This window comes from Sinocyclocheilus grahami, unplaced genomic scaffold (assembly GCF_001515645.1).
Source record: "Sinocyclocheilus grahami isolate Dianchi unplaced genomic scaffold, SAMN03320097.WGS_v1.1 scaffold1429.1, whole genome shotgun sequence".
Lineage (NCBI taxonomy): Eukaryota > Metazoa > Chordata > Actinopteri > Cypriniformes > Cyprinidae > Sinocyclocheilus > Sinocyclocheilus grahami.
In genome coordinates, this window is record NW_015506608.1 from 74,903 (window position 1) to 89,142 (window position 14,240).

The 14,240-nt window shown below is 35.6% G+C and overlaps 1 protein-coding gene and 1 pseudogene across 1 annotated transcript; one reads left to right on the forward strand and one right to left on the reverse strand.

Moving 5' to 3' along the window:
• Window positions 1-3,403: 3,403 nt before the first annotated feature.
• On the reverse strand, window positions 3,404-9,172 carry fbxl15 (F-box and leucine-rich repeat protein 15). Its single transcript, XM_016256444.1, has 5 exons — window positions 9,065-9,172; window positions 7,911-8,070; window positions 6,039-6,541; window positions 4,735-4,942; window positions 3,404-4,606 (listed from the first exon to the last, which is right to left on the reverse strand). The coding sequence occupies exons 1-4, from the start codon at window positions 9,145-9,147 to the stop codon at window positions 4,753-4,755; spliced, it is 936 nt and encodes a 311-aa protein (XP_016111930.1). The 5' UTR covers window positions 9,148-9,172; the 3' UTR covers window positions 3,404-4,606; window positions 4,735-4,752.
• On the forward strand, window positions 9,146-10,529 carry LOC107570230 (glutathione peroxidase 1-like; annotated as a pseudogene).
• Window positions 10,530-14,240: the final 3,711 nt, after the last annotated feature.

The following is a 14,240-nucleotide window of genomic DNA, read 5'->3' on the forward strand; positions in this document are numbered from 1 at the left end:
AGGCCAGACATCTTAATATTCGATTTGTTTCTTACAAACACACAGCTTTTGGCTTCACATGACCTTAACTGATGGACTGGAGTGGTGTGGATTATTGTTTTGTTTTTATCAGCTGTTTGGACTCTCATTCTGACGGCACCCATTCACTGCAGAGCACCCATTGCTGAGCAAGTGATTTACAGTAATGCAACATTTCTCCAAATCTGATGAAAAAACAAAGGGGAACTAAAACTTGTATTAATTGGACACAGTTGTTGCCAGATAATCTCAAATGAGCCACATATTGGCTAATTAGCTTGCCTAGTTAATACATAATAGTACATTTGTGGAAATATTGTGTGAAATACTTGGTTCCAGCCTTTTTTGTACATCACATTTTCTCATTAAGTTGTACTGTGTGTGTGTGTGTGTGTGTGTATATATATATATATCTGCATTATCATCCATTACAACAGCACTAACAGACTTCACCTCTCAACAAGCATTCAAAAACAAACTGCTGATATCATAAAAACTTATGATGGGTTTTATATCCAAACACAAGCAGCACACCAGAAAGGAAGAAAAGAACATCTACTAGATATCTAAGCTTACAGTAACGCAACATTTCTCCAAATCTGATGAAAAAACAAGGGGGAACTAAAACTTGTATTAATTGGACACAGTTGTTGCCAGATAAATCTCAAACGAGCCACATATTGGCTAATTAGCTTGCATAGTTAATACATAATAGTACATTTGTGGAAATATTGTGTGAAATACTTGGTTCCAGCCTTTTTTGTACATCACATTTTCTCATTAAGTTGTACTGTGTGTGTTTGTGTGTGTGTGTGTATATATATATATATCTGCATTATCCATTACAACAGCACTAACACACTTCACCTCTCAACAAGCATTCAAAAACAAACTGCTGATATCATAAAAACTTATGATGGGTTTTATATCCAAACACAAGCAGCACACCAGAAAGGAAGAAAAGAACATCTACTAGATATCTAAGCATACATCAAATCATTCACATTCACATAGATGCAGAGCATCTGAGTGACCTCAACGACCTAGAATGATCAACTGGTTGATTCCAATGAACAACTTACAAAATTATTGCACTATTGACAGCTAAAACCCCCAAAACCTACATATTCCAGCTTTATTTGAGCATTTAAAGGTCGCCTGTCCGGTGTCCTTTAGGACAAGGAACCTCAGGCCACATCTCGTGGAACCAAACGCTGATCCAGCATGTGTTTGAATATGACATTCTCCCAGGACTGACTGCAATGTTTCTGCATGCTGCATGCAACAGCATGGCAATGCATCAGGACATCAGCTGCGTGTAAAAGCCAGCAGACACGCATGAAACAAGAGAAACTCTTACCGGAGGTTCAGGTGGCTGTATGGATGGAGGAATGCGGGTCTGCTGCTGGTGTGTTAATGCAGTCCGCATGCACTCAGCAGCATCATCATCATCTTCACCATCATCATCCTCAAGAGGCTCAGTCTGGGTTTGTGTGGACAGTCCCGCTGGCGGTGCTGAAGTGGACAGCTCCTCGACTCTGTCTTGATGGCATTATTCTTTATCTTCTTAATATTCCTATTAGTAATAATAATTAAAAACAAAAAACTTTAAAGTAAGGCTTACAATTAGCCTGGTATACCGTTTAAAGGCTAGCTCAAAGCATTTAAACGGTCATTCAGTAGCAACGAAAATAACATGCCGACAAGACAGAGAAAATCCTGTGAAATATAATTAACAAGACATAAATAGTTTTCCCTACAACTTGAGTAAAAATAAATATTATGACAATTTACTGTGTGGTCCGCTAAGCCCCGCCCGGTTTCATGTTAATCGCCATTCTCTCTTCTCGCTCTAATTCTGTGCAGTATGCAGTGCGTTAGTGTTCCAGTATAGACGCAGCGCGCATGCTCAGTGCTCGCGTGCTGAGATTACCGACAGGTGTGAGGAGTTCTTCAGGTTGAGTCTCAGGAGGAAAACAAACCCCAAACAACCGCCTGTGATCCCAAATTACTAAAGTGGGTCTATGAAAATAAAGGGTAAAGAGACGTTTATTACACTAGAAGTGATTTGTTTCTGATACTGAAAAATACAGAAGATCTGAAAGACCCATTTTTGAGGAGAATGTATAGGCACAAATAAATATAACAAAATATGTACAGTTGGATGCGGTTATACTTTTTTCTGTATTTGGGCTATTTACTTTTAACTACTTTTTTTTTGCAGATCATAGAAATAAATTTAAAAAAATAGATTTTGTGATTTTTACAGAAATTTTTTTTTGACATGCTATTTGTACAAGAGATGCTACAATTACTCCTATATAGTATAAATGTGAATTCGATGAGACTATTGCAATGTCAATTTTTATGCATACATTTTCTTTCCTTAAATTTGATTTTAAATCAACATTTTTTATTTTCTATTTGTCTTAACAAGCACTGCTTATGAAACGTGCTGAATAACAAACGGCAGATGCCTTTCAGATGCATATAAATTAAATCTGACTTCTATACACAATCCAGAACCGGGTTGAGTTTTAGGGCTCAACAGGGATAATAAAGCTATATGACTAATAATTATGTAATGCAGGTCATTAGGACACCACCTTCCTTCTATTCAACTGGATTTCCTTTGAGTAAAGACACGGCACATGGAGTTTCAGGATTCAAGCAGGGCTTCTGTGTATAAATCAAAAGTAAATCTCCTTTTCTTGGCACCAGGAGCAGCATTTGAACCTGTGCAAGATTTCAAGTCAAACTCCTCGGCATCTCTGCCTTCCTAACTATGATCCAAACCCATTCAAACCATAAAAATAAAGAGTTTTCAACATTAAAACCCATGCTTTACAGAAACAGTATTTGTAAATCAATGCAAATTTCCACTTTCATCCTACAATTAATAAAAGCCATTCATCCATCCGAAAGCATAGGCAACACTGCCCTCTGCTGGTTAAATAGCGTGATGAAGTTAGAGTTAAAAGGTTAAAACATCTTATTTTTTTTAAGAAATAGTTCAACCGAAAGTGAAAATTTGCTAAAAAAAATTTACTCACCTTTGGTCCGTCCAATAGTTTGTTTTTTCACAGGAACATATTTAGAGAAATGTAGCATTGCATCACCGTCTCATCAATGGATGCTCTGCAGTGAATGGGTGCCGTCAGAATGAGAGTCCAAACAGCTGATAAAAACATCACAATAATCCACAGCACTCCAGTCCATCAGTTAACGTCTTGAGTGTGTTTGTAAGAAACAAATTCATTCTGACGGCACCCATTCACGAGCAAGTGATGCAATGCTAAATTTCTCCAAATCTGATGAAGAAACAAACTCATCTACATCTTGAATAACCTGAAGATTTCCAGCAAATGTTCATTTTTGGGTCAACTACTGCATTAACATACCATGTGATCCAAGTAAGACCAGATAATATTTCAAAGCATCGTATTGCATAAGACTTTATACTTTCTCAGCAATTTGCATAAAACATTTATGCACTTAATTCACAACCACACATTTCCAGAATTATACAAAAGCAAAGCACATTAAAGCACAGTGCATGTGCAAAAATCATATACCATCGTGATATTGTTAAAATGTGGAATAATTATCCAAGAACTTTTTTTTTTATGCTACAGTATCTTGATACTCCTTGAAATACTCATAAAGCAACAAATACAGAGCTCCTAAAAGTCCTCCAGCATACAAAATAAGCACATTGTGATAGCCAACCACATACAGACCTGGCCACACTTTATAAATGTTTCACTTCTGTAAATTTAGGATCTTGATGAAATATTATGAATGCAACATACAGAGAAACAGCAAAAAGTCCAATTTGATAACAATATTAAATATACCATAAGATTTGTCTTATTTAAACAATGCAACCCTGTGAAGTAAATCAGAACCAATATTGATTTTCCAGCTTTAATCCTTTTCACACTGAGGTTTCAAAGAGCATATGAATCAATATCCATACGAGTCACATTTAAATAAAAATCTATAATGTATATAGATTCCTATATACATAATGTAGTATAGTTCCTAAACATGATGCCATTCTTATCTATTATTAGATTAATGTGAATTAAATCAACACCGAGCTCTAAATATGCCAGTTTGCTTCTGTAAAACACGATTTGATAGCACTCTGGAATTATTTCAAGGAAGATCTGCGTTCTCGTTTACAGATTTGTCTAACGAAGCCGAGAGAAAACCTGATGGTCCAGTAAAGCTGAAGGACTGTAATGTTCAGATGTACTGCAAATATTTCAGTATTTCATAAGTGCAAAATGACACATCTTTTGGTTCCTGCATGAAAACAGAAAGCTGCTTCAATAAGAACTTCCTTCTAATGATTATCATAAATACCTTTAACAATGGGACCAGATTGGCTCGAGTCGTCATTCTGAAAGCCTGCAGCTTGCTTTCAAACCAAAGAAAGTTTCTTAATTGCTAAAATACACTGAAACAATCAAGCACGTGAAATGTGGATTTGTTGTTGTGTCTTCTGTGATATTGCATTGGAGTAAAAGTGTGTCGTTTCAAAAGTCGGCCTTCCAGAGTAAGATCGTGGATGAGAGAGGACCTATGAAACAAAACATACATTTCACACAGGCTTCCACTAACTTAACTACATTAATATAAAATGCTTTTTGGAGATCGGAAACATAGGTTAGCTTTGAGTTCATTGCCAGTTCTGATCTGGTACCTCACCTCTTCTGGACTGTTGTGCTAAATCTGCAGGTTAATGAAGGGAGCGAATCCCACCACGTCCTGCAGCAGCACTAGCGCCCTCTGCAGGGGAGGCTCCACATCGATGTCCACATTACGCCGGCGCAGAGCGCCCAGACTGGACTCGGTTACGTTGTGACAGTGGTTCACCTTGAGAGACTGCAGTTTGGGGCAGTACTCTGCTAACGTCCTGAACACAGATAAACAAAAGTTATTGAAAAGCTTGGTTTGCAGGAAATGCTGCTCCACATTAATCGTCTTGATGAGGGCTCTGAGTTTGGGTCGCTTATAATGTGCAACATGCACCAAACAACTTCCCAAATTTGTAGTAACAAGTGTTTATAAATGGACGCTTGTCAGCTAAGCTTTAAACCCTATTTGCGGTTTTCTGCTAAAATTAACTCTTGATGGCACATTTGAAAATTAAGAAATACAGCCATAAATCTTAGTGTTGTCATTTTACAGTTGTACTGTGAAATAAAATCATTGTATCTCAAAAATATATTTATTTTACAGAGAAATAGCAATATTTCTGATTTTGTTTCATATTTTGATTTATAATAATAATAATAATAAAGCAATAAACAGAATTGTTTTTATTTTACTGTCATATAATACATTTTCTTAAATAATTTGTTTTATTTTACAGTAAAGTTTTACAATAGTAGTATTTCTTATTTATTGGCATTTTAATTTATTAATAATAATACTAAACATACAATAAATAATGATAGTAATTCGTATTATTGCTACTAAATTAGTTTTCTTAGTACTTCAATTTAGTAATCGTAACAACAATCATTATTTCTATTATTATTATAATACTATTATTATTAATTTTTAGTCATATACAAATAATCACTACATTTATGGTCAAATTTTGCAGTCTTACAAACAAGCAGGACCTACAGTATAAAAATAATAAAAATAACAATAATAATAATAATACTAAAATAAAAATCTGTAGTAATAATAATAACGATTTTATTAAATTTTGCAGTCTTATAAACAAGCAGGAACTATAATAATAATAACAAATAAAAATCTGTAATAATAACAATAATTATTATTAAATTACATATTTTTAGAACCTAAATTTAGTTACATTTAATAATCTATCTATCTTATTCTTGGCCAAACTGAGCTGCTGTTTTTATTTTATTTTTTATAAATTGCAATTCGTTTTTTTCCCCCCGGCAGTGTTTAATTTTTACCTAAATCATGCATTCCTAATCAGATATGCGCTTTAAAACCGACTGCATGTCATCCACAAACACCCGCCGCACCTGATGGCTTCGTTTCTCACTCGCAGGCACCCAGTGAGGTCCAGCCTCTCCAGCTCTCTGCACTTTTTGGCCACCTCCTCCACCGCGGTGTCCGTGATGTTGGCGTTAACAGCCACGGAGAGCGAGCGCAGCGCCGGACACTTCCCCGCCAGGTAGCACACGGCCTCGTCCTTCAGCTGTCTGCAGGCGGTGACGTCCAGCGAGCGCAGGTCCGAGCAGTGATCGGCCAGGCTGCGCAGCGCCAGACTGTCCACCCACTCGCAGTGCTCCAGGCTCAGGTGCTGCAGCCGCGGGCAGCTCAGAGACACGGCCACCAGCGCGTGACGGCTCAGGTGAACGCAGCCGTGCATGTCCACACGCAGAAGGTGCTGGTTCTGACCAATCACCGGCAGCAGCTCTTTGTCCGTGATCCAATCGGAGCAGTTGCTGACGCAGAGGTGGTGGAGAACTTGGTTGTGGCGAAGCATTGAGCAAAAGGCTTCTTTAGGAATGTGAGGCCCCGTCTGAGGAGAAACACAGGAACGACAGTATGCAAGATTGATGAAAAAGAGAATACTTGCCCAACATTCCAGCAGCCTTGGATCTGAAATGCTGGTACAATGTAAAACTACTGATATACTGATGCACACGTTACATACAGTTCTCTCAGAAGTTTGTCAGTACCTTTTTTTTTCTCTATATTCACTATTATATTATATTATTGTTAATTCCACAAATTTCAAATATGTGACCCTGGAGCACAAAAGCAGTCTTAAGTCGCTGGGGTATATTTGTAATACATTGTATGGGTCAAAATTATCCATTTATTTTTTATGCCAAAAATCATTAGGATATTAAGTAAAGATCATGTTCCATGAAGATATTTAGTAAATTTCCTACCGTAAATATATTAAATCTTAATTTTTGATTAGTAATATGCATTGCTAAGAACTTCATTTGGATAACTTTAAACATGATTTTCTCAATATTTAGATTTTTTTGCACCCTCAGATTCCAGATTTTCAAATAGTTGTATCTCGATCAAATATTGTCCTATCCTAACAAACCATACATCAATGGAAGCTTATTTATTCAGCTTTCAGGTGATGTATACATCTCAATTTATAACACACATATACAAATTAGGTATACAGCATAGCAGCAATATTAAAAATCAGGTCAATACACACAAACTTATAATTATTTTGATAACCAATAAATAGCAGATATTAAAATTACAATAAAAAACTATATATTTTCTCTAAATAAACAAAAAATAACACAAAAAAACTAATTCAGTTGCTTTTAACGCTGCAAGTTAATTTGGGTATAACAACATTATAATGTACAGTATGGAAAATGGATATTAATTTGAACAGTTTAATGAACGTTTTTTAAATTATTCACTTTAAATGAGTGTTAGATGATGACACATTAGCAAACACAAAACCAACAGGAACTGATGCTGTTAAAAATTAAAACACTTCTAATATCAGCCAATATTTGATCCGGAACTGATAAAGTTTGGGGTCTTTTTTGTTGTTGAAAGAAATTCATTTTTTATTCAGTAACTATCATTTATAATACACAGCAAAACATCACAGGAATAGATTACATTTAAAATATATTCACATAGAAAACAGATATTTAAGTTGTAATGATATTTCACAATATTACCATTTTTACTGTATTCTTGATCAAATAATGCAGCTTTGGTAAACAGAGACTTCTTAAACATTTACTGACCCTAAACATTTGAGTGGTAGTATGGTGCATCCCTAATACAAATATATACGTAGTTTGAGAGGAACACAGACTTATACACAGCAAGAACACTTGTGCATTTCATCTGAAAGTTAAATACTATAGGTACACAAGTGTTTTTTCCCTCACCTGTGCAGGGTCAAACTTCCGGCAGTTGGCCAGATACACCTGGATGAGAGAACGAAAGCTCTTGCTGACGCACTGTAAGCTGACCAGGTGACGCAGCGGCAGGTAACAGAACACGTGTGTAACTAACACATCCTCCCACGGCAGGTCCAGCAGCTGACATCTGTCACAAAACACACACCTCGATCACAAATCTGCTCAGCAATGGGTGCTCTGCAGTGAATGGGTGCCGTCAGAATGAGAGTCCTATCAGCTGATAAAAACCTCACAATAATCCACAGCACTCCAGTCCATCGATCACAAATCTGCTCAGCAATGGGTGCTCTGCAGTGAATGGGTGCCGTCAGAATGAGAGTCCTATCAGCTGATAAAAACCTCACAATAATCCACAGCACTCCAGTCCATCAGTTAACGTCTTGTGAAGTGAAAAGCTGCATGTTTATAAGAAAGAAATCATTAAGGCGTTTCAACTTCAAACCGCTGCTTCCGGCCAAAATATGAGTCCATAATAACGCTTCCTCCATTGAAAAGAAAAAAACATCTTGTCTGAATCAGGAGAGAAATCTGCACACAAGCACTGTTTACAAGCCAAAACAGCTGGAAACAAATATGTGGGTGGATTTTGATGTGAGAGACGACATGAGATGAACTTTTGCACTGGAGGAAGTGAGGAAGTGTCCAGAAATGACTATTTAAAGTCGTTTTTTTAAATTTTATCAGCTGTTTGGACTCTCATTCTGACGGCACCCATTCACTGCACAGCATCCATTGGTGAGCAAGTGATGGAATACTACATCTCTCCAAATCAGTTCCCATGAAGAAACAAACTCATCTACATCTAGGATGATCTGAGGGCGAGTAAATTCAGCAAATATTACATTTTTGGGAGAACTATTCCTTTAGCATGCATGCATGCATAGAAAACAACACAGCAACTGTCTTATGGACACACTGCTATAAACATGACAGCTAGTTTTAACATGCAGATGCACCCACTGTATCACAGAAAATCAGTATTTACTTATAGAAGTATAAAACACCTCATGTTGATCTGCTGCTTGCATGCATTTACAGGATGCATCTCTGTCTGTCTGTGCAAGCAAGTCAGCGAACTGAATCCGTGCACAAACTCCTGCATCTCTCTTTATGAAATATACCTGTGGCTTTGGCTTTGCGTGCATTCTTCAGGTTTTTGATCCATGCTGATACTGTCCTCTGATCCGAGCGCATTATTTATCATGATTGATAAACAGCTGACCGGCTCATCCGGGTTCTACGGATTCAATAATACGTGGGTGACTCACTGCTGCCATCTAACAACCTGGAAGAAGAAGGGATGCTGAAAAGATACATGTTATGGATGTAGACCAGGGGTGCCCAAACTCGGTCCTGGAGGGCCGGTGTCCTGCAGAGTTTAGCTCCAGCTTGCCTCAACACACCTGCCTTCAAGTCTCTAGTATGCCTATAAGAGCTTGATTAGCTGCTTCAGGTGTGTTTAATTGGGGTTGGAGCTAAACTCTTCAGGACACCGGCCCTCCAGGACCGAGTTTGGGCACCCCTGATGTAGACAGACTGAGACAGAGCCAAATGAATGCCAGACGGACTGATCGTTGTGTATGTATGTGTGATAAACAAGTCTTCAAACTTCTAAAAATGACTAAAGATAAAGTCTAGGGTGACCATACGTCCTCTTTTTCCCGAAATTGCCTCGGGTTTTCAGTTCCACAAAAATATTCAGCAGCACAAGTGTTTTCAACATTGCTAATAATCAGAAATGTTTCTTGAGCAGCAAATCAGCATATTAGAATGATTTCTGAAGATCATGTGACACTGAAGACTGGAGTAATGATGCTGAAAATACAGCTGCGCATCACAGAGATAAATTGCATTTTAAAATGCATTGAACTAGAAAAGAGTTATTTGAAATTGCAATAATATTTCACAATATTACTGCTTTTACTGTATTTTTGATCAAATAGCAGAAGAGCAGGAAAGCAGAAGAGCTGCTTTAAAATGTGAAGACTGTCAGTAATAAATCCACTACTCTTCCCAGAGGAGAACCATGCAACCCTGAATGCTTTGCAGACGAGGCTTCCTCCCAAAGCTCCCCATCTTCAGATGAACATCCTCTATACGCCTACCTGAAGGTACAGAACAGGCCACAGACTGGAAATGATCACTTCTAGGAAACTCTGCCGTTTGTTAACCCAGTCATTGGAGACATCAGGAAGCTCTCCCATTAAAGCCAATGACATCCGACGGAACTTTGAGAAGTTTCTCATCACCGCAGACGGAGTGCCCTACAAAAGGTGCCTAATTCAGAGTAATCTGCATTTCGTGTCCTAAACCCTACACAGATATGGTAGGGTTCAACAGAATGCCATGGTTGACCAGTCAGAGTGACGTATTTCATAAAGCAGTGTGATAAGTGAATACAATTAGCATCTGTAACTCTGCTGAGTTGTCTGTTTCAGGGATGATCCTCATTGTGCGTTTGAAGAGGTGGAGTGGGACATTGCAACGCTGCTGCAGGGAAGACATTTATCATAACCCATCCAACAGCAGCTCTCTGATTATGATTCAGCTCTGGATTCATTCAGATTCAACTGCTTCCTCTTTCCTAGATCCATTTAATGTGATTGATTGATTCAATCAGTCTGTCATGTTTGAGTGAATCTCACGAAACATGTCATGAAACGTATTTCACTTCGAAATCAATTGAAAAAATAAGGATAGATGTATCGTTTTTATTGTAGTATCTTTATTACCTTGTGCTTTCATGACAATTCATTATCAACATTTTCCCCCAAATTCTCATTGTTGTAAATTATATTTTATTTAAACTGTAAAGAATTGATATATTGTGGTGTTATTTGTTGTATTTATGCTGCTTTAATAAAAAAATGATGGCAGAATGTGTGTAGTTGTCATTAAAATAAATTCAACAACAATTTTACTAGTCTTAAAATGGACATGTTTAAAAATAAAAAAAGAATGAATGAAAGAAAGTAAAAAAAAAATATTTAAACCTTTTGATCTTTTATTGTAATTTCAGAAAAAATTATACATTATTTAAATAGTAAAAAATGTATACATTGTGGTAATATTTGTTATATTTATGCAAATTTTTCGGTCCAATAGCAAAAATAAATAAATAAATAAATTTAATTTAAATTAATCTTTAAAATATTAAAATAAATAAATATATATAAATATATATAAATGTATTTATTGAAAATATTTTAAATATTCTGACATTATTTTCAATTTCTCACTTCAAACAATCAATCAATCAATCAATCAACAGCTATTCATTATACAATTATAATTAAATGAATGAAGGAATGGTAATAAAATGCACATATAATTTTTAGGTGAACTATTCATTTGAGATAAAAATCCCATTCTTATATATATATATATATATATATATATATAAATAAATAAATATATAAAATGTTTAATTTAGGATCATTAATGTTTTCTGCAGTATTTTCAAATATCAAATTAGCCACACGGATTAAATAGAATCTTAATTATGAACTCTAAATAAATTAGAAAAGGTGAATAAATTATTTCAAATTGAGGTCGTGGCATGTATTCTCCACTAGATGTCAGTGTTGTACAGAGGTCAGACCACAGACTGCTTTAAACAGTTTAACTAACAGATTCATTTATTTAAACAGTAAGAAAACAAAAGAGATGTGCTTCTCAAAACAGAACAGAAAATCCATAGCATTTATAATAGTTAGAAGTATATCTTTAAATTGTGCAGCAGAATACAGTCATTCTCTTAATTATAGACTGTAAAATACAGTTACACATGTGTGAATACAGACTGGAGAACTCATACTACATGTGAAGCATGAAATCTGCTTCGTGGCCTTTGCTCGGGCCGCTGCTCTCCGCAGAGACAGACGCCTGATTTCCTGCTCTCTTAATTGCATCTGACTGTCGATTTGAGCTGCTTATAATGAGCTGCTCACTAAAGCACATGTTTTGGATGTTTCTGCTGTCACTACAGGAGCATTTGCATGTTTCTGGCAGGGAAATGTGTGGAATTACATTAAATGTACAGTAATTGTTCTCTTTGGTGAAATATCTCAATTGAACTGAAACGGCTGTAATTGCTTCATATGCCATCATGCAGGTCAGACAGTTCTGAATATTGGGCCTAACCTTGTGCGCTGTCATAATTTCTGCCATTATAATTAAGGCTTTTGAAAGCTGGCAGCGGTTCATTAGGGCTAAACTGTGTGTTTAGTGAGAATATGGAAGATTATAGATTTATTATACTTAACTAAAAATAAAACCACACACACACACACACACACACACACACACACACACACACACACACACCAGAGCCAATGATCAATCCTCACGTCTGACGCGTGATTTATGAATCCACAGCTGCCAATGCTGCTGCTTGAGTAATAGATATGTGTGTTTTAACAGAAAAAGGTTTCACGTAATATTTTAAGTGTTAAGCATACAACATAAACACCACCCCTCATGAAACAAAAATATATGGAAATATAATAGAAAATAATGTGATCCATAAAATATTACATTTCCATATACAGTATGGGAAAATCGTGCTTCTGAAAATATATGCTGCTATATATTCAGGGACCATGTATGGCTATATATATATTGATACATATTTAAAAAATGCACTACATTTTAACATGCAATAGCTTTATTGAAACACTTTTTTCTCCATTAAGAGTTAATGGGTTCACATAAAGCTGTTTGCTGAAAACAAATGTTGTATTTAAAATATATACAATATTTTATATTATGTTATTATATATTATAATTATATTAATAATTGATATATACATATAATATATAAATATGTTTTAATATTACAATTTTGGATTTTTAGACAATTGGATGTCTTGTTAAAATCATGGATTTGACATTTAAACCTTAATTTAAAGAGTGATTTATGTGCTATAAATACAAATACATCAATATATATATTTTTTCTCATAATCTAGTGCAAATATTGCACATACAAGTTCACATATAAATATGAATATATATGGTACATATATGTTTAAATATATTTACACACACAAAGTGCCATATTTTATTACATGTGCATCTATATATTATAAGGATATTATTCAAAATAAAATTACATCCATTGCAATATAAGTAAATTATAACAATCTATATAATTTAATATATAGATGGTTAAGAAAATATATTTTCTTTGCATAAGGGACTTGCTTTGATATAATGACATTGAGACATTTTAAAATGTGACTTCAGCATCTAAATGCTGTATTCTGCAATGATTTGCTCTGCAGGCTCATTTGTAGATGTGCTGTGCGTGTAATATGTTTCACATATTAAAAGAGTCTTGTTGCAGAAAGTGAAGGGCCCTGTAAAGGCAAATATCTGGCAGAGCTAAAAACCCAGTGAAGTTCATCCATCATCCGCGCTCCTCCTTACATTATCATTGATCTAAAAATAACATGCTGTTATTGTTATATCCCAGCAAGCAATTTCTTCGGAGTGATGGAGTACTGGCTCCGTCTGCCCTGCCGCAGTCCGTCTTCCTGTCAATAACATGGCACTTGTGCAAATCACGGATCAATCACGACTGATCTTTTGCTGGAAACATAATGCAGTCGACCCCTAAAGATGATATTTGGACTCCACTTGCTTTTTATTAGCATTAAAAATGATCTGATTTGTTCATTTCTTAGATAGATAGATAGATAGATAGATAGATAGATAGATAGATAGATAGATAGATAGATAGATAGATAGATAGATAGATAGATAGATAGATAGATAGATAGACAGATGATAGATAGATAGATAGATAGATAGATAGATAGATAGATAGATAGATAGATAGATAGATAGAGATTTTTTTCGAGTTTCACTCAAGTGTGTGACTGTTGGGAAGGAAAGCACAGAGCGATTCCTGTCAGACGAGAAGAAACATCTGGCGTGCATGTGGGCCGTCAGCTCTCGACTGGGTGTATTTAATAATATAATTATTTATTTGGTGCAAATTAATCAGTCTGCGTTTTTCATTTAATCTGTTAAGCACAGTTTACATACTGTAGTGTTGCTAATGTTTTTAGCATTTCTGTGAGCCTTGTCTTTTACATTCATTGTCAAAGAAACTTTGACAAAATCAGTTGGATTTCATACTTATTAGGAGTGCAAAATGATTCCTGAAATGCATAAATACTCACATGGAAGAAAAATCACAAAATAGATCTCTTTAATATCTTAACAGTTTCTTTTAGTTTGCAGAAATGTTCTCCTGTTAATTTTCAGAAGAAAAATAGATTTTAACCCTAT